The following is an 18,652-nucleotide window of genomic DNA, read 5'->3' as shown; positions in this document are numbered from 1 at the left end:
CCCCGTTACACCTGGCACCGGTGCCACCGCACGCGCGTCCCCGGGCTCGCTGGCGCCCCGCGTTCCGAGGCGCGCTCCCGCGCCGCCGTTCCCCAGGAGCGCGGTCCCGGCATCGCCGCGTGCCCGCCCCTTACCCTGTGCGCGCTCCCCTTAAAGCGGCGATGCCGCCGCAGCGGCGCGGCCGCCTGGAGCTGGGCCGCGGGCCCGTTTAAGGCCGGGCCGGGCTGACGGAGGAGCGGCCATGCTGCGGGCCCGGTGGGTGCTGCCGCTGGCGGTGGGCGCGGGGCTGGGCGCGGCCTTTGCCCGCCGGGAGCACCGGGACGATGCGGCCGAGGGGCTGCTGGCCCGCCTGCCCGTGCTGCCCGCCGTGGCAGCGGCCAGCCTGCCCGCGCCGCCGGGCTCGGGGCGCACCGAGCTGAGCAAGTACGGGCTGCCCGGGCTGGCGCAGCTGCGGAGCCGCGAGTCCTACGTGCTGTGCTACGACCCGCGGAGCCGCAGCGCGCTCTGGGTCATCGAGCAGCTCAACCGGGACACGCTCAGCGGCTCTTCGGACCGCGCCGCCTGCGACTTCCAGGAGGACGACTCGGTGCACGAGTATCACCGCGCCACCAACGCCGACTACCGCGGCAGCGGCTTCGACCGCGGGCACCTGGCTGCTGCCGCCAACCACAAGTGGAGCCAGAAGGCGATGCGGGACACCTTCTACTTGAGCAACATCGCCCCGCAGGTACGGCCCGAGGCCTGCGGGGGAAGCCGGTGCTGTCCCGTTCAAGGGCAGACGCTGTTCCCTGCGGGCAGTCTCCCGGGAGAGTCGCTGTGTTTGCGCCTGCAGCGGTGCAGGGAGAGAGGGGCCAAAGTCACTCGGAGGTGCTGTATTTCCTGCTGAATTTACAGCAGGGATCCCGCAAATGCACCTGTCTGCGTGTATCTCTCAAGCCGTGAAATAGAGACCCCGTTCAGTGCAGTTCCTGTCAGGAGCAGAACTAAACAGGTAGATGAACCTTGCAAAAAACTGTGGCCTTAGGCAGTGGGTTCTGTCCTTGGTGTGCATACCAGGCTGTCACAGCTCTCAGAGCAGAGGTGATAGTGGAGCTCTCGTATGGAAAGTGCTTGGGGTTCTGTGAGACATGTGATAGAAAAGGCAGGTGCTGTTACTCTGAACAGTGAGGAAATACCCAGCAGCTGACTACTGGTTGTGTTTCTAGAATCCTCATTTAAACCAGAATGCCTGGAATAACCTTGAGAAGTACTGCAGAAGCTTGGCAAAAAACAACAAGAATGTCTACGTCTGCACAGGACCCCTCTTCCTGCCCAGGTAAACCTGAGGGCTGAGCTGGACTGGCATCCAAAAACTGTATTGTGCTGGCAAAGGAAAACAGGCTGAGGGAGCTGACAGGTGAGACCAGCTGTGCACAGAGGTTCTGTGGAAAGGTACTTTCTGAGGATTAGTTTATGTATTTCCCATCCAGATGATTATTTCATGAATCAAGTGGGATTCTTGAGCTGCAGTACAACCAGCTGGTTTCTGTTTGCAGTCCTTAACAATTTTGTAGATTAACTGATTACTAGATTAGACTGCAGGCCCCATCTGTGCAGAATAAAGCTTTCAGGTTCAATGACATGGACCACTTCTCCCCTTAAGGACAAGACTTTATTTTCAAAGCTCTCCATGTAGCACCAAAGAGCAGGTGTCTCATGTTGAGATCTCTTCAGCAGCAGGAAATAGCTCGGAACGTCTGTTAAAGAGAGCCAGCAGGGAGGGAATTTGGGAGCAGCCCCAATTGCATAGCTCCCCCTCACTGTGTCACATAGCCACGTTTTCCAGCCCTGTTGCAGGAGCAGAGCTCCTGTGGGTGGGGGCTTACTTAGAGGGTGTTGGAGGACTGAAGGTGTGCAGTGACACCAAACTAGGAGATAACCTGGGATGTTGCTGTTGGTGCAGGATGGAGGCTGATGGGAAGATGTATGTGAAGTACCAGGTGATTGGGAAGAACAATGTGGCTGTCCCCACCCATTTCTTCAAGGTGGTCATCTTGGAAAAGGAGAGTGGGGAGATTGAGTTGCGCTCCTATGTGATGCCCAACAGCCCTGTGGATGATAAAATCCCCTTGGAACGGTTCCTGGTTCCCATCGAGAGCATTGAGCGAGCCTCAGGGCTCCTCTTTGTCCCAAACATCCTCAGGAGAACAAGTAACTTGAAAGCCATCACAGCTGGAAAGCACTGAACCCTGACTAGAACAAATCCAGGTAACCCCTGGCAGGGAACTGCAGAATCATAGTTCGTTGTGCAGTTGTAAATGTGAAAATTAAAATTCAAATCTGTGCTTCTCTCTAGCCTTTCCCTTGTGTCTAACAGATGCAGATGCACAACAGAATGGCCCTGCAGGAGGCTCAGGGCCTGCCACTGTAGTAGCTCTCTAGAATTTGCCCCTAATCCACTGCTGCCTTGGAGTTTTGAGGCTCATTCAGGCACAAAGGGAAGTCACAAACTGTTGCTGTTTAGCAGGGAAGGAGGGGAGTAAGGGAGAAGTTCCTGCCTTCCTGTGGCCAAAGAACTGTACCATTGTTTTCTTTCAGAAGATGGTTTTAGCAATAAAGCTTTGAACACCCATGGTATTGGTTGTTTCTTATCTGCTCTCGTCAAAGCTCTGAGTATCTTAGCAGGAGGAGGGGAGGATGGAGCCAACTTTTCCAGCTGCTTTCCTGCCTGAGCTCACTAGGCAGAGCTTAAGGGATCACAGATGGAGCCAGACTGTAAGGAGATGATGATTTGTTTTAGTGCTGGGGCTCAATTGAAACTCCAGCCCTTCCTGCTGTTGGGAAAGATAGAGGCTTGAAGGGGGCTGGGGGAAGTAAGGCTGAGGCAGGAACAGCTTCTTGGCATAAGGATAAGTTCTGACTTCATTTCGGTCTGAAGACCATATCGCTCCAGAGGCACTGCGTGTGCCTACACCAAGACAGATGAGGATGTCACAGCAACTGAGCTTCCATACTGCTTTATTCCCACCCCAGCTGTCAGAGTTGCTAAGACCAAGCCCGCTGCCAGGCTTGTGCCAGCTGCTGGGAAGCACCAACCAGCTCCTGGTTGGACCACTCAAGCAGGAGGGCACAGACTTGCTGCTCCCAGCAGCAGTGAATTTCTAGCTGAACAACGCTGCCAGCTGCCATCACACTGTGCCTTGGTCCCACCAGGCTCCTGGAGTGACTTGCCCAGCACCCCACATTTGAAGAGCTGCCTCCCCGAGGGCAAGGTCTAGTGGCTTCCCTTCCCTCAGCTGTCTCTGGGTGTCTTCACAGCCTCCTCGAGGTGTGGCCTCAGCGCAGACAGAGAGATCAGCAGTGCTTCCTGCAGCAGAGCCAGGTTAGTCAGCACACCCGATTGCTGTATGTCACTGCCCCAGGCAGACACCCAGCACTGCCCTGAGCACCCAGTGCCATCAGCCCTACCTCTGTACGGATGGTTCTGCTGCCTTGGCTGGGACACGTATTCACGTAGAAGTCAAACAAGACACTTGGGTCGGTGACCTCCAGGTTTGGGTCCACATCAACCCCAGCTTCCAAGCCCTCAAGGCCTCCAAATACAACAAGGGCATGCCTGGGGAGAGCACAAGGATGGTGTGAGATGGCAGACTGTCCAGGTCTCTGTCCAGGTCTCTGTCCAAGCTCCTGTGTGCTGCTGATACAGGGAGCTGTGTCTGTTGCTGATGCTGCCTACTGCAGCTGCCTCCCCACCAGAGCCCCATGCCATCTGGCCAATGTGACAGCCCCTACTACCAACTCCAGAGAAACAGGAAAATTTGCCTTGTTCTGGGGTATTTCCCCTGCTCTGCTGCCTGCACCAGCCTCACTGGGAGCTGTGAGTGGGGCCAAGCAGGCAGGACACAAACCTGAAGGAGGGCAGAGTGACCTGGTCCACGGAGCTGCCCCGCTCTGAGGTCCCAATGGAGAGATCATAGCCTTCTTTGAATGGGCACTCAGAAAAGACAGCACCTGGAAAACAGAGTTAGGGGTTACTGTTCACATGTCCTCGCTCCTGTGCCTTCTGGACAGGCTGAAACACGCCATGGTTGAGTGGTGACAGCAGGAGTTGCTTTCTGTGCCAAAAGTTAATCTGGAGGCAGAATGGCTCCTCTTTCCCACATAATTCCCTTGCTGCAAGAGTTTCCCCATCCTTTCCCTCAAAGCTCAAGACAGGTGCCAGGAACCATCTGCTAACAGCTTACAGTCTTCCTACAAGGGCCAATCAACCAGAAGACAGAAGAATTTTCCAGGGCTCCTTAACTCAAATCAGGGCTCTTTAACTCAAATTCTGCTGCTGGCTCTGATGTGGATGAACGGGCTGTAGTTATCATGGAAACAGATTAGGGCACCAACTCATCTCTTTGCTGTGTTGCAGCCATTTGGAGGTCACAGCGCAGAGTCTTGGAGGGTGACTGGGGTGGCTCATGCTTCGTTTCAGCCCTAAAATTTGACTGCAACATGGCTGCTGGCTGCACGTGTAAGCTGCCCTTCAGACAAGGAGATTTCTTGGAAAGAGATGCATGAAGCCAGTAGGCCTGAGACTGGTGTGGAAGGCTAGGCAGAGAATCTCTGTGGATACTCACTCAAGCAGGAGGCTAGGCGCACACTGTAACCCCAGTACAAGCCTGAGACTTCCCGGGGATGCTGTGAGGACACCACAGTGCCTTTCTGCACTTTGGTTTCTGAAAGAAAGCAAAGAGGTTTAACAGCACCTGTGATCTGGTGAGATTTGGGCAGCCACAGCCAGCAGTTTCTCCTGGAACAAGGCACTGACTGGGTGTGCAACATCACCCTCTCTTTTTCCAGAATGTGAAAAGTATTCTGGAAATTCAGTGAGTTCTGGAAAGCCTGTGAGCATGTTTGGGGTGTTTATTGCTGATGAAAGAGCTGACAGTTCTTTCCAGTTATCGAGGGAGGCATGGTAAGGGTGTTATTAAATTTGTGTGTGGAGTGAAGGAAACACACAGAACTATTGGGTGCCTTTAAACCTTTCATATGGAAACACAAGCTCCTGCAGGACTGAAGTTTGCAGATGCTACTGGAGCCATGGATTACCTGGATTCTGGGGCTTCTCCAGGTGCACGGTGACCCGCAGACCAGGGTTCAGCTGTTTGTCAATCCGCACGTCCTGCAGTGACAGTCACCATCAGCACCAGACATGCTGGAAGGTCCGGGGAAGGTGGGGAAGGAAGGGAATCCTTTGAGGAAGTGGGGTTCTGTTCTAGCCTGGAGCTGGAATGGGGATAGTGTGTGGCTCAGGGGCTTGGTCATCAGTCTGAAGCTTATTTTGCTACTTCAAGGTTCCATTGCAGCAGTAAAGCAATGATCTGCTGGAATGTGTGGGGTCTGCTGGGGCTTGGGAAACCACAAAGGTTGCCAAATTCAGAAGGGACAAGACAGCAACAGCCTTAAACCCCTCGCCAGCCCACTGCAGCCTTCAGAAACCCAGCAGAACCCACCCTGCCGGCTTCAAATCTACCAGAGAGACAAGGGAAGTTGTTTTGGCAGCTGTGGGTAACAGACACACCTTCCTCATCCCACAGTTAACAAAAGAGCCTCTGCCTGGCTTCGCTGGCTTCTCCAGCACGACGCCCTCCCGGTACTCCAAGTCCTCATCCACCCGCATGTGGTGGGGGCTGTCCAGGGGGTTGAGCAGCCCTAGAACAACACAGAGCAAAGAGGTGCTGGGGGGAAATACAGCTGTAGGTGCAGGTGTTCCCCTGCCCCTTCCCTCTCAGGTCCAGCACCGAAGTGGGGAAAAGTCCTGGCTGTCCCACACACAACAAGCCAGAGCTCAGGAAGGAGAGAGACAACTGCATCTTACCTGCAAACTGCAGATCTGCGTGTTTTGGAAAAAAGGATTTCCTCAAGTACCTATCACCAGATAAAGGTGAAATGTGATAAGGTATATTTATGGAATCTGGATCTCAGTTTAGCCCTGTTCTGACTCAAAGAAGCTGAGTATAGAGAAAAACAAACTTACTGAGGGCACTCCAAGTACTGCAGGATCCGAGCCAGCTGCACACAAGCCTTGCCTTTCCTCCCAATGCCTTCAAAATCCCCCTCCACGCTCCTGAAAGTGAAAGCAAGCAGCTTGTTAACTCAGCGTGAGATTGGTCAGGTCTTCAGAAGACCAAGCCTTGCTTCCTAATCTGAAAATAGTAGCACATCCCTCCCCTCTAACCCTTGTAAAGTGCTGCTCCAGAGGCAGTCTGTTAACAAATCATCCTTGGAACTCTCTCTGTAAGCCAAGTATCGTCCTCAGTTTGGTTTTTTGACCTTTATATATTAATGGGATGTGGTAGGGGGATGCTACTGAGCCGGATGCTTCAGGATAGGATCACTTGGCCAGTTAACTCAGGTGTAGGTCCAAGTAAAACACTGAAGGATAGCAAAGCATCTTCTATATGGTCAGAGGCCATGTCCTGCCCCTCCACAGCAAGGTTTAAGGGTACAGGAGAGCTTGGCCTGTTGTAGCTTTGTCAACCTCATATTGGGATAAATGGTCTGAGCTCCCAGGGCAGTTCAGTCAACATCTTTTCCTGTGGGGTGTAGTACTCCCCATAATCCTGGCACTGGGCAGAGGTACATGCACTTCCTTCCTGGTTTAGCTTAATAAAAGACTGAAGAAACAGAAAACTGAGAGGAAATATTGTGCAGAACAAGATGGCTCTTCCTTTAGAGAATCACAGAATGGCCTGGGTTGAAAGGGAACTTGAAGGATCATCTTGTTCCACTTCCTGCCATGAGCAGAAACACTTTCCACTATCCCAGGTTGCTTCAAGCCCCATCCAACCCGGCCTTGGACACTTCCAGGGACAGTACAACGACAGTTACTCTGGGAAAGCTGTGCCAGGGCCTCCCCACCCTCACAGGAAGGAATTCCTTCCCAAGATCTAATCTAAGCATGCTGTCCTTCAATCTTCACCTTACCTCACATCCTCTCCACACTCGTCGAACACCACGATCTCATCCACGCAGAAGATGGCGCAGGCCCGGCCGATCTGTCCCGCCAGGTACGTGCGCAGCTCCAGCGACTGCGCGTTGTTCAGGATGGAGCCAGGCAGGGCCACGCTCAGCGTGTGGTGACGGCCTGGGGAGCAGAGACATGGCAGAGCCACGGCCTGGCAGCCTCGCACGGACTGCTGCAGCTGCGCTTGTGGTGGGGGAAAGGCAACTTCTGTTTCATAGATTTAATCAGAGGTTTTCTCTTAAGAAAAATCTCTAGTGCAGTGGTTGCTGCACGGTGTTCGTGCCTGTTAGGGCATGTGGACTGACCCGCATGGGATCTATGAAGTAACACCTTTCCTATCGATGGGTAACACTAACTGCCTTTTAACAGCCAGGTTTTCTAGCACCTTCCACCCAGGTGTCCCCACCGGGTCACAGCGGCATCACCTCTGTCTTCCTTCTGCTCCTCCTGCGTCTGGGCTTGTTGTTCTGCCAGCTCTCGCATCCGCTGTTTCTCCAGTTTCTTCAGCAGCTTCAATTCCTTCCATTTCTTCTTCTCTGCTTTTCCTGGGATGGAGAACAGCGCCTGGCGTTAAACACCGCGCCGTGTCCGCTCCGAGCGGCCCCAGCCCCCGCGGGTGCCCGGCCTTACTCTCCTGCTTCCAGCGCCGCCAGTCCACCTTCCTGTCCTCAACCTACGGGGGACAGCACGCATTACCGCTGGGCTCCCCTCAGAGCCAGAGCAGGACCCGGGGCACGGTCCGGGCTCCCCTCAGGGTCGCGGGCTGGACCCTGGCCCCCAGCCCACCTGCAAGCCCTTGGGCCGCTTCCCCACGCTGCTCTCCGTGTCCGCCATCTTCCCCGCGCTACCGACCACGCCCCCGCGCTGCTGATTGGCCGGAGGACGCAGGCCCCGCCCCCAGCGGGAAGAGCCCGGGTGTCACGTGGGCTATGTTTAACCGGCCCGCGCGGCAGTGAAGCTAAGTAGGGTCAGTCGCGTTCCGCGGGAGGATGGGTGACCTGGGCAGGCAGCGGAGCGCCGGGTACAGGCCGGTGCGCCGAGGATGATCGTAATTCCCATGTGGGGGTGTGCGTCTGCGTGTTTATGTGTAAATTATACGTGTGTAAAACCTGGGTGCTCGCGTCTGCGTGTCTTTGCACAAGCCCCCCTGGGCCATAGGTAAACGCACCCTGCCCTTTGCAGGTTGTGTCATGGCCTAGATAACAGCCCACGCATGTGGGGGTGTTGCAATTAATCTTCATGTTAACAATCTAATTGCACGGTTCTTTCTCTGTTTCAGCGATTGCGACTCTCCCCGTGTTTGGCACGTACATGGGTGCAAAAGGGATTTCAGCAGCACCCTGACCCACCCAGCTGAGCAAGGTGAGATGGGACACCAGGAAAGGCAGGTGCCTGTTTGCCTCCTTCTTCTTGCCCTCCCTCCTGCTGGCTCATGCAGCTCTGCCTCCAAGGGGATTGGTATCACCAGCTGCAGCCCAGTATGGAAAACCTACTGAGCTTTCCCCAGCTACCTGAGAGGGATGAATAGTCACCATCACAGGACCCAGCACAGATGAGGCAGCTCTCAAGGAGAGCTCCATCAGCCCTGCAGTCATTACATTTACTGTTCCATGATTGTAGTAATTCCACTTTAATAATTTAACTGCTACAAACACTCATTGCACCATCTGTTGCACACAACTCCTGCGTGGATGATGATGATGTTTTACACTCTTATCCAGGCTGAAATCGATGCTGATACAAGAATTGCCTCTCCAGAATTGCTCATGTTACCCTACCAGCTTACTGGGTGGGAGATTGTGGGGGCCCCCAACAGCAGGAGCAGCTAAGGTCACAGTGTCCATCCTCCTCTGCCAGTGTGCACTTGTCAAAGCCCAGAAGGTTTTGCTCTGCAGCCTGGATGATGCTGCCAGGCCCTGATAAAGTGCCAGGAGTAATTTGGAAGGTTTGAGAATAGCCTGGCTACTGCTGAAAGCCTGGGGGAAAACCAATTGTGTGGTCATCTTCCCCAGAGATACACAGAAAAAAATACTGGGAAAATAGTTTATGGTGGGAAATGTCATTTCACTGGGTTTCTAATTGTCAGGATCATAGGAGTCACCTTACTGATGGCTGGTGATACTGGTTAGTCCTGTGGGAACGTGAGTGCCAGTGGAAATGCTGCCCTGAGTGGGGATGTGGAGCAAGACAAGCCACACTAACCCTCCAGCATGGCCTTAAAGGTAGGTCCTGAAACACCTTCTCAGAATTTGGTGATGAGACAGATCCCAGGAGGCATCCTTACCTTGTGCGTTGCTGGACACATCCCAGAACTGGTTAGCAAAGATTTTACAAGTAAGAAACTTCAAATACTGTCAGTGCACACAAAGTCTCACTTCTTGAAATCATTTCACAGTGACTGAAAATGTCCTCCAGGCCCTGGCCATGGAAAAGATTAACCATTTGTCTGGCAGAAAATGTTGTTGACAGCACTGGAGTAAGAACATATCAAAGTTTGTAGACAGTGAAGAAGAGCAGTTGAGGCAGATGAGGACCAAGGAGAGCCCTGTTTCTCTCTCAGTTTACTCAGGAGCTGGTTTTCTCCTGTTTCCATTTTTGCAGTATGTCACTTGCTGCCTTCAGTGTTGCTTCCTCCTAAAAAATACCACAGGTTTGGTCAGTGGCTCCCAGCCAAATCCTATTCCCCCTCACTGCAGCCATGGTTGATAGAAAAATTCTGTTCTCATTCTGGAGCATTGCAGGTTCAGTATGAGACAGGCACAGCCATTTGTGGGACACACACAGCCACTGGGCAGCTGAGAGGCCACCTAGAGAGTCCCTTCCTTGGCCAAGAAATTTAGGATGCTGATATGGGACAAGGTTTAGGATAGCCCTGGCACATCTGCTGCCCCCAGCTCAGCTCACATGTCTGCAAGAGTGGTTGCTCCAGCTGGGATGCCACGGTGGGGCTCCAATCCTGCATTTCCTCTTGGCATTTCTCTCATTAAACCAGCCCTGGTTATTATTCCCAACCTTGCCTTCCTCAATGCTGTCACATATCTCACCTTTGCAAAGCAGAACCGGATGAAATTGGTGTAGTTGTTCTTGTGGGCCTCGCTGTAGAAAGCAGAGAGTGGGATGGCAGCAAGCCCCTGGGAAGAGGAAGCACGTGGAGCTGAGGTTCCTGCTCTGGGGCTGGCCTGCAGCCTGCTGTGCCCCAGTGGGGGTGAAATCCAGGCCCCCCAGTCATGAGCTTGGGTTGGCACAGCCCCACCCAGGACAAAGGCAGCAAAAAGGGCCAGACCCATTTACCTTATTCTTGACCATCCACTTTGCAAATCTGTAGTCATAGGGCTCATCTGAGTTGGGAACTTCAGGGACATCAGATTCTGCAAGAGAAGCACAGCAGGACAGAGGCTGGGGCAGCTGCCAGGTGCCTCATCTGAGCCCCAAGCCCACATCCTTGTAGCTTGGATGGGGAACATGCAGTCTATCCCTGCTTTGATGATGGTTTATGCAGGTTCCTGTTCCTGCCCACTGTACCACCCCCACACCCAGCCCACCTGGGCAGGACTGCAGGTGACTCACTGAACTGGGAGATGTCTGCCACCAGGAAGTAGGTGCCCTCGGGAATGATGGGTTTCATCCCCACATCATCCAGGCTCTGAACCAGCCAGTCTCTCTTCTGCTGCAGCTCCTTAGGCAGCTGGACAAAGTAGCTCTCTGGTTTTCCATAGAGCATGAGCTCCCTCTGGAAGCCCTGAGCCACGGCCTCCTGTAAGGAGAGAGGAGCCAGTGCCCAGTGGGAAGATGGTCAGGGCTTTTTGGCAACTGAATTCCTGCAATTCACAGGTGATTAGGGAACTCTCTGCCTCCAGCCCCTCTGAACTGCCCCTTAGATTTGTCAGTGCAAGATAAGGAATATACCCCAGGCAGGCTGGACTCTTCCCTTTCTCCCAGACATGGAACAACTCTAGGGAGAGAGGAAGGAGCCTCTCCAGAGCACCACAAATTACCTGTGTGTGCCTTTCAGGTCCGCTGCAGGCAAAAGGACCATCTCCTGCTTTTGCTCTGAGGGCTTGGGCATTGCAGGGCCAGGTACAGGGAGCTGCCTTACCTGGGCAATTGTGGCACAGTGGTACACCGAGTTCTGGTGCACAGTACGGAGGTGTTGCAGCAGCCTGTCAGGTCCCACAACCCAGCCCACCTGTGGCCAGGAGAGGAGGAGGAAGACTGTGAATGTCTGGGTACCTGCTCAGGCTCCTCTTTCTGCGCCTGTGCTGGTTTCGTTGTATTTTCTAGACAGAACTTTCACGAAGAAGCTCTGGTACTTTCAGTCCCTGAGGCTCAAAGCTGAGCGTGGCTGCAGTGTCCCCGGTGCCGTGCTATGGCGAAGGGACAGGGATGGGGACACAACGAGGTGAACATGGGATATTCACCTTCCATCCAGTGGCACTGAAGGTCTTCCCAGCACTCCCGACGATCACCGTGCGGTCCCACATCCCTTTCAAACTGGCTGGCAATGAAAGGAGAGAAACCCCAATGGCAGAGCTCAGCATGCTGCTTTATGGGCTGCATTAATGGCACTTGGGAACTCTCTGTCCACCATAATCCTCGGTGATCTTTTGTGTTCACAGCACATCTTTCACCTGGATGAGCCTCAAAGCACATCCAGAGCAGACAGCCAGGTTTCTCAAGAGCACCTCCTTTTAATTAAGCATTTTCACAGGCATGTACCCAGCCCCAGGGGCTCTCTGAGATGCCAAGCATCATCACCCTGCATCAAGGTGATGGCATGTTATTCCAACTGGAAAAACAGGCTGAAATCATGTTGAAATGGGATATCCTGAAACTAGAGACTCAGAAAACTGTGGCTTTGCACAGCATGGGATGAAAAACAGTTTCACTGGAGCCAAGGGGCTTTTTGTTCTAGATCTTCCCTCTAACTGGCTCTGAAGTCAGAGCCTCTGTTTAGGACCCGGTTTGGAGGCTGAGATTGAAGTGCAGCAAAATACCTCCAGCGGGGCATTCATGCTTAGGGGGATCTGTGCACACAGGCAGCTCCTGGGACTCGCAGGGGCCGCCAGTGAAATCCCCATTCCCTGCCCTGAGCAGCCCCAGCCCCGCCCCATACCGATGCGGATGTGTCGCTTCCCGTCGTAGACCAGCCACTCGTACACCTCGTCGCTGATGCACAGCACGTCGTGCTTCACACACAGCTCTGCAATCAGCCCCAGCTCCCCACGGCTGAACACCTGCAGCAGGCACAGAGTGCAGCACACATGCAGCAGGAGCATTTCTGAGCCCCTGCCTGCCTCGGAATCTTGTGTGTATTCTCCTGGAACCATCTGCCATGCCGGGGGCGGGGGGTGGCAGGAGCTGGCTGCAGAGGTCTAACAGGGCAAAAGCACTGCTGGCACAAAAGACAAAGCTTAAAAACACCAGGAGACTGAGCACAGCATGTGGTGCCCCCACAACATCCACTTCCCTTGTGTGCAAGGCAGGTTGAGTCACTGCTGCGCTGCACATGTGGCTTCCATGGCCCAGCATAGCCAGCAGTGTTACCTTGCCCAGAGGGTTGTTGGGTGAGTTCAGGACGATGGCTTTTGTCCGTTCATTGAATTTAGAAGCCAGTTCAGCTGGGTCCAGCTGCCAGTCTGCACTAGACATCAATTTTCCATCTCTTGGAGGGTTCTAGAGAGAGCACGGGAACCTTGGTTTGCTTTGCTACCTCTGCACTTTGTTTATCACTCACCTCTTTGCTGACTGCTGTGACTCTTCCCTTCTCCACACTCACCGGTCTCAGAGGCACAAACACAGGTGTCCCACCAGCCATTTTCACCATCGGCTCATAGCAGTCAAAGAAGGGTTCAATGATTATCACCTGGAAGAAAGGGACATGTCAGCATCCTCCTGGTCCTGCTCAGACCTTCCCTGAAGTGTACAGAGAGCAATGGGAGGGAGAGGACGTTTCAATCCCTTAATTACTTTAACGGAGAACCTGCATTGCCTGTGGGGAATGTCAGGAAGGATACCACCACTCACAAACAAAAGGGTAATTTTGCCTTATGCAGAAAGGAGACAGTGCCCTGCAGCAGATAATTTCTTATTTGGAAGCTCAGGTACTGGAGAATGAGGGTAAAACTGGTTTTACTTTGGAAAAGGACAATGAAAACCAGCCTGCAGGTCTCCTGGGGGAAGGCTGCCAGTCCAACAAGCCATAATCTTGGCTTACCTCATCACCTTCATCCACTAAAGCCTGGAAGCAGCAGAACAGGGCCTGGTATGCCCCCACAGTCACCATCACGTTGGTCATAGGATCCAGGTCTCGTCCAAGCAGCTTCTCAAAAAACTGGGCTAGGACCTTCACCAGAGGTGGGTGGCCCTGTGGGGTTAGAATAGGGTGGGAATTGGGTTGCAGAAGACTCCTAAACCAAGGATGAACCCTTGGAAGGGTTTAGGAAGCCAAGATCCCTGTGAGATCTTCCAGCCCAGCTGCTTCAAACATCCCAGTAAAGCAGGGAGTTACTGAGAACAGTGGGCATGGGTCGAGGCTGGATGTGTGTTTTGCCTCATGTTTTTTCCTGTTTATTGCTGAGCTCTGAAAGAGGCCAGGACCGATGGGGAGTGAGGGGGTGGTGCTGGGGAGGGAGATCTGTCCACGCACGAAGGCACGGGTGTACTGGTGCAGCATGTGGTTTCCCCCGCCGAGGGCTCTCGTGAGTGCCTCTGTCAGAAAGTCTGGTGCAGGGAAGTCAGGGAAGCCCTGGCCCAGGTTCACCTTGGAGTAGGTAGCAGCCAGTTTTACAAACTCCACCCTGGAGAGAAGGGAAACAAAATCTCATTCAGAGGGTCTGAGCAGTGTGCATCCCTTTGGAAGGGAGTGGGGTTGGTGTCCCTCCTGCAGGGCCATCCTGCTGCTCACAGGCAGGCAGGACCAAGCACAGGTCATTTCAGACCTGTTGCAATTAAACCAAGGATGATAAACTATTGCACTGGGGGAATGACTTTAATTTATTCTCCCAGGAAACAGCTCCTGTGGTCAGTGTGTGGTCACAGCTGAAAGCCTGTGGTGTTTCTGATCACACTGGGCTGAGCAGGAGCGCTCTTGGAGGTTTTCTAGCTCATACCAGCTCAGCAAAATTTAGCAACCAGATGCTGTGAAGGCCTCTGCAGATGGCAAGGTGGGCTGAACTTGCTGCTCATCTCAAACCAAACAAAAGCCAGCTCACTGGCAGTTTGTAGCTTGAACCCAGGCACAGCAGGGCCTTGGGGAAAGACCATTTAAATCTCTTCTTCCAGCATGCAACTTTCCCAGTGCCACATTGTGCCTGGCAGGATGGGAATGGCATTTGCAGCTCTTCACCTGCCTCTCTGCTTGCAGTGCCCCAAGGTGAGCTTGGAGCAGGTGGCAGGCTGCAGCCAGAGTGCAGCAAACTCTTGGCTCAGATTTGGATGCCACTGGGATCATTTGGGTGGATGGATCAGAGGGAGGGCAATGCTTTTGCCTGCCCAGTGGTGCAAAACACCTGATACATCATAAAGTGAGAGCTGCAGGTACACAACTGACTCACAGTAAAGTCTTCTGGGACAAACTTGCTCTGATGTGCTTCCTGAATACATGAAAAGCAGTTGAGGGAAACTTCTGCTCTGTGCTGTGTGGCTACTGTGGTTTCAATCTGATTTTAGGATGCCTAAAGCCACATTTACCACCTGGGTAAACCAGATATTCTTTTAACTTACCAGATATTTTTATCTATTCCCTCCAGCCTCCGAGCTTGCACTGGCCTTGACATTTTTGCCTGCAGAGAGTGGGAAAGAAAGTGAGTTTGAAGCTTTTCAATTAAGCCACAAAGGGGCTGTGGCCTCCCCAGGGAAGTTTTTCCCAACAGAAGGTGTGCCCTTTAGTATTGCTTCATGGGTTGTTCCTGACTGACCTTGGAGCAGTAACACTGTTGCAGTGGTTTCTGCCTTCACTTACAAGTTTCAACAAGGTTTGGGAAAATAGATGAAAAAGAGAAGCTTTTGTACACTCGATGGGGAGGTGGCAATGCCTTAAATGTCATTACCTGCTGGGATTAGTCATGGGGTCAAGCTCAGCCAGGCTGTAACAGCCAGGCCAAGGACCCCAGATCTCAGGTTTTCATCTTCCATAACCTCTCCATCTTCATGGGAGGACCTCCTTATTCTACAAGCCATGAAATACCCCCTTTTCCTAGAAGAACAAACTATTTATTCCATGCTGCTCTCTGAAGTAGCAGAAGCAGATACTCTTCTGTCCTGATGAAGTGCTTGGTGAAGGGGCCTGTTTGAGATCCTATAAAATGTGCAGTTTTCTATTTAAAGTTCATGTCAAACCCAAGCAATTACTAGGTACAGGCAAGAGAGAGCACAGCACAAAGGTCGGTGTGATGTAAGAGACACTGGGGTACCATGCCATGACTGGTTTGTAATTTCCATGTACATCATGGCTCAGGGGAGGGGAAAGAAAGACAGTAGGAAACACTTAGCAAAACCCTCCTTCCAGTTGGATAAGCACAGTGGGAGAAAGTTAGATGTGCTTTATGGGGAATTCATCATGAGGATGATGAAAAGTGGCAGAGACACAATTTAATAACTCAGCAGTGCAGGGAAAAGGTACCCAGACAGGGAAGGGGCTGGAAACTGGAGACAAATGATGCTCAGTCCACGAGAAAGAGCCAGCGTGGGGGCACGAGGAGGGCAGTCCTGAAGCAATGAGTCAAGAAAACCATGGTCACCACAGCAAATAAAATACATTTGAACTGGAACAAGGAAGGTATGTGAAAGCAGCTGAGGTGAGATGCAGAGCTGGGATGTGCAGGGGTCTGTGCTCTGCCATGGTAGGATGGTGGGGGGGATACCAGGTCAGCCTCCTCCCAACACTCAGCTGCAGCAAGACTTACCTGCTCCCCTCTGCTGTTCCCACAGCACTGCACCAGAATTTGGGTAGTATCCTTTGACCTCAAGGACATTTTGTGCTGAGGTCCTTAGATTTTTACACAGCTGCAGCCCTTACCAGAGGTCTTTGCAAACACCCTGCTGAGGAGCCCTGTGTTTCAGAGGGCATCAGGTGGACTCTGCTCCACCCTGGTGCCAGGCAGGCAGCCAATGACAAGCAGAAGTCACTGGCTCCAGAGCAGTCTCCTCTCTCCCTCTCCTCTCCTTTTTGCTCTTTCTGCACAAGCTCATGGCTATTACAGTCACAAGACCCAGTGCCTGAGCTGATTTGGGTGTGAGCAGAAGGATTTATGGCTTGGGAAGTAAAAAATAGCTGGATGTAAAATATTAACAGCTCCAGTGCTATTCTTGCAAGGTGGGGCTGCTCCAGGTCAGAGAATATAATAGATGATGAAGTGTGATGGGGATCAGTGGGAGGAAGCCTTGAAATTGCCAGTTCTGAGGAAAGGCCTTGTCTGCTTCAGGAACAGAAATAACAAGTATTTTTTTTTCCTGATGTCCCTTCCATCCCATCCTATCCCTAGCCTGTGTGTGATGCTGCCATGTTCTGGTCCCCAGACACAAGGTGCAGTTTGCCTGGCAGCCACACAGGACAGCTGAATGCCAATGCAGAAGACTTGGCATCATCATCTTCCACCACTGACTCTGCTGTGTGTGACTGCCTTGCTCTGCATGTTGGGATCTCTGATATTTTCCAAGTACTTTGCAAGCCAAGAGGCTCTAGTAGAGACCATCAGATGAAGCAACCCCACAAACAAGGAGCCTTTTCCTCTATGAAGGATATCCCCTTACTTATGAGGATCCTTTAAAAATGCTCCCTTGAAATAAGCAGATACAGAGGAAGTTGCACCAAAGTGGCCTTTCCTGACATGCTCTGTCAGCTTTTGCTGCCAAGGTGAGCTGCCCTGGATGGCCAGGAACAGTCCCACTGGGAATTCCATACCTCTCTGGAGCAGGAGCTATGTCCAGCACTGCTGTTCCTCTCCAGCAAGAAGTGACGCAGGGATGGTGCCACTCTCCTGAGCATGCCACAGCTCCTGCTGCCTCAGTCCTACAGGCACAAACCTGCAATTCCCCGGGGACAAAAGAGAGGCCTGAGACAGCTTTAAAGGGTTAAAGTAAACAGGGTTAAAGCAAATGTACCTGGGATGAGGCAGACCCAGACCCAAAGCAGAGGTTGTTCTAGCACAGAGAGGAAAAGGCAAAACAAGCTGTTTTGTGTGTTGTCACTGCAATGTCCCAACAGTGCTGGGGCTGTACTTTGTGCCCATGACACACAGAATGAGGATCACAAAGGCAACCATGACTTCTGCCCCCTCTCTCCCAACCCAGGCTTCCCACACTTTGCACTGATGGGAGTGGTATGGACACCAGTGAGGGCATCCTCTGGGAATCTGGTAGTCAGCATCAGCTTCCCCATCCAGTGTCACTGAGCCCAGGTAACTCTTGCCTCTGTCCTTCCTCCCTTGCAGCACCTTCACCTTCCTGGCCCATACAGAGAACCTCTGGCCTCTCAGCTCATGTAACTCTGGTTTAGTCACAAGTTTTATTCAAATTAACAGGATGCCACCTTCTATGTCTAAAATTATTTTGGTGATTATCTTTCCTTCAAGGCCCCAAACAGATTGATTTCTGTGTCTAAAACACAGCCTGTCCGTTCACCTCAGGTTCCTTGTACTATTCTACAGTATTACTTAAACATGCAGTATTTAAACTAAAATAAGTGAATGCTTTGTTAGGTACTTGAGATAAAACCAACGAGGCTGGAGGATGCATGCACCTTTATTGTAACCAGCCATGCATTAATTTACCCATCTGCCAACAAATTAATTAAAACAACTATGAAGCTGAGCAGCCCACAGGTAAGATCTCAATACTCCTAAGAGCACTTTTCATCCTTACATGCAGGATCTGAGTCCCTAGTGTTCTGCATTTTTTATTTCTTTAAAAAGTGCAAAGCAGCTGCCAGCCAAGACCAAGGTGGGGTTTCACATCTGCTTGCCAAGTGGGGAAAAAAACAGCACAATTCATGGAAAAATGTGAAGCCAGAGCATCATATTGTTCATGACCATAACATTTCCACCTTGTGCTTGCGTGACACTGAGAGGTGGGGGGACACTGCTTTGGGGTGCAAGAGGGGGCTGACCCTGCAGGGGACAGAATCAAAGCGTGGCAGTAAAAAATGCTTTCTCAGATGGCAGCAAACCACAGAGCTGTGTAAGAGCTGTGTACAAGGCTGGGAGCAGCTGACTGGGACACCGCTGGCTCTGGAAGGGGGCACTGGAGTGAGCAGAAGGATTTTGGAGGTGACAACCCGAAGGTCACCTCGGGGACTGGTCACTCGCCACCTCCAGCCCGCGGGTCGCAGCCATCCCCTCCATCCCGGGGCTCCTCCAGCTCCCCCTGGGCAGTTCGGGGATGCACCCGAGAGGTTTTGGGGACACGGCTGTCCCTGGGTGTGCCCCGGGAGGAGCGCAGGACCAGGGAGGGTGCAGGGCGACAGCAGGAGCTGACACTGGGGACAAAGCAGCTGCCGGAGGGACAGCGGGGACAAAAACAACTTACATCGAGCTGGGCCGAGCTGCTTTAGGCTGCAAAGGCTGGCACAGCCGCCCGGGCTGCCCCGGCACACATCCCTTCTGCCCGGCCCCAAAAGCTTCATCGGCCGCTGGCACTTCCTGGGAGGAGCCGCAGGAAGGC

At 52.8% G+C, this 18,652-nt stretch overlaps 3 protein-coding genes across 4 annotated transcripts; 1 reads left to right on the top strand and 2 right to left on the bottom strand.

Moving 5' to 3' along the window:
* Nucleotides 1–50: 50 nt before the first annotated feature.
* Nucleotides 51–2,605, top strand: ENDOG (endonuclease G). The gene is made up of 3 exons (XM_062505463.1): nucleotides 51–727; nucleotides 1,206–1,315; nucleotides 1,943–2,605. The coding sequence occupies exons 1-3, from the start codon at nucleotides 242–244 to the stop codon at nucleotides 2,223–2,225; spliced, it is 879 nt and encodes a 292-aa protein (XP_062361447.1). The 5' UTR covers nucleotides 51–241; the 3' UTR covers nucleotides 2,226–2,605.
* A 375-nt stretch (nucleotides 2,606–2,980) lies between these two features.
* Nucleotides 2,981–7,829, bottom strand: SPOUT1 (SPOUT domain containing methyltransferase 1). The gene is made up of 12 exons (XM_062505922.1): nucleotides 7,781–7,829; nucleotides 7,625–7,667; nucleotides 7,420–7,539; nucleotides 6,955–7,114; nucleotides 6,005–6,094; nucleotides 5,846–5,895; nucleotides 5,549–5,679; nucleotides 5,077–5,149; nucleotides 4,605–4,703; nucleotides 3,888–3,990; nucleotides 3,448–3,595; nucleotides 2,981–3,346 (listed from the first exon to the last, which is right to left on the bottom strand). The coding sequence occupies exons 1-12, from the start codon at nucleotides 7,826–7,828 to the stop codon at nucleotides 3,272–3,274; spliced, it is 1,140 nt and encodes a 379-aa protein (XP_062361906.1). The 5' UTR covers nucleotide 7,829; the 3' UTR covers nucleotides 2,981–3,271.
* Nucleotides 7,830–9,310: 1,481 nt separating this feature from the next.
* KYAT1 (kynurenine aminotransferase 1) lies at nucleotides 9,311–14,775 on the bottom strand. Of its 2 annotated transcripts, XM_062505919.1 has the most exons (12): nucleotides 14,717–14,775; nucleotides 13,641–13,791; nucleotides 13,209–13,358; nucleotides 12,771–12,857; nucleotides 12,539–12,667; nucleotides 12,108–12,228; nucleotides 11,413–11,489; nucleotides 11,091–11,180; nucleotides 10,562–10,748; nucleotides 10,286–10,362; nucleotides 10,039–10,125; nucleotides 9,311–9,628 (listed from the first exon to the last, which is right to left on the bottom strand). In XM_062505919.1, the coding sequence occupies exons 1-12, from the start codon at nucleotides 14,767–14,769 to the stop codon at nucleotides 9,560–9,562; spliced, it is 1,278 nt and encodes a 425-aa protein (XP_062361903.1). In that variant the 5' UTR covers nucleotides 14,770–14,775; the 3' UTR covers nucleotides 9,311–9,559. The 2 variants fall into 2 exon arrangements, with proteins under 2 accessions (XP_062361903.1, XP_062361904.1); XM_062505920.1 differs by lacking the exon at nucleotides 13,209–13,358 and having other exon boundaries at nucleotides 14,717–14,769.
* Between the last annotated feature and the right edge of the window lie 3,877 nt (nucleotides 14,776–18,652).

This window comes from Cinclus cinclus, chromosome 19 (assembly GCF_963662255.1).
Source record: "Cinclus cinclus chromosome 19, bCinCin1.1, whole genome shotgun sequence".
Lineage (NCBI taxonomy): Eukaryota > Metazoa > Chordata > Aves > Passeriformes > Cinclidae > Cinclus > Cinclus cinclus.
The sequence above is the reverse complement of the archived record's forward strand: the minus strand, read 5'-3'. Positions and strand labels throughout refer to the sequence as shown.

Excerpts from the sequence above, each read along its gene's own strand:
- ENDOG (XM_062505463.1), top strand. The coding sequence starts at position 242 with ATGCTGCGGGCCCGGTGGGTGCTGCCGCTGGCGGTGGGCGCGGGGCTG. Across the intron at positions 728-1,205 it reads TGAGCAACATCGCCCCGCAG|AATCCTCATTTAAACCAGAA; the intron begins GTACGGCCCGAG and ends TTGTGTTTCTAG. Across the intron at positions 1,316-1,942 it reads GGACCCCTCTTCCTGCCCAG|GATGGAGGCTGATGGGAAGA; the intron begins GTAAACCTGAGG and ends CTGTTGGTGCAG.
- SPOUT1 (XM_062505922.1), bottom strand. The coding sequence starts at position 7,828 with ATGGCGGACACGGAGAGCAGCGTGGGGAAGCGGCCCAAGGGCTTGCAG. Across the intron at positions 7,115-7,419 it reads GGAGCAGAAGGAAGACAGAG|GCCGTCACCACACGCTGAGC; the intron begins GTGATGCCGCTG and ends TCTGCTCCCCAG. Across the intron at positions 4,704-5,076 it reads GGAGAAGCCCCAGAATCCAG|AAACCAAAGTGCAGAAAGGC; the intron begins GTAATCCATGGC and ends GCTTTCTTTCAG.
- KYAT1 (XM_062505919.1), bottom strand. The coding sequence starts at position 14,769 with ATGTCAAGGCCAGTGCAAGCTCGGAGGCTGGAGGGAATAGATAAAAAT. Across the intron at positions 12,858-13,208 it reads TAGTGGATGAAGGTGATGAG|GTGATAATCATTGAACCCTT; the intron begins GTAAGCCAAGAT and ends CCTTTCTTCCAG. Across the intron at positions 12,668-12,770 it reads TGTTTGTGCCTCTGAGACCG|AACCCTCCAAGAGATGGAAA; the intron begins GTGAGTGTGGAG and ends TGCTCTCTCTAG.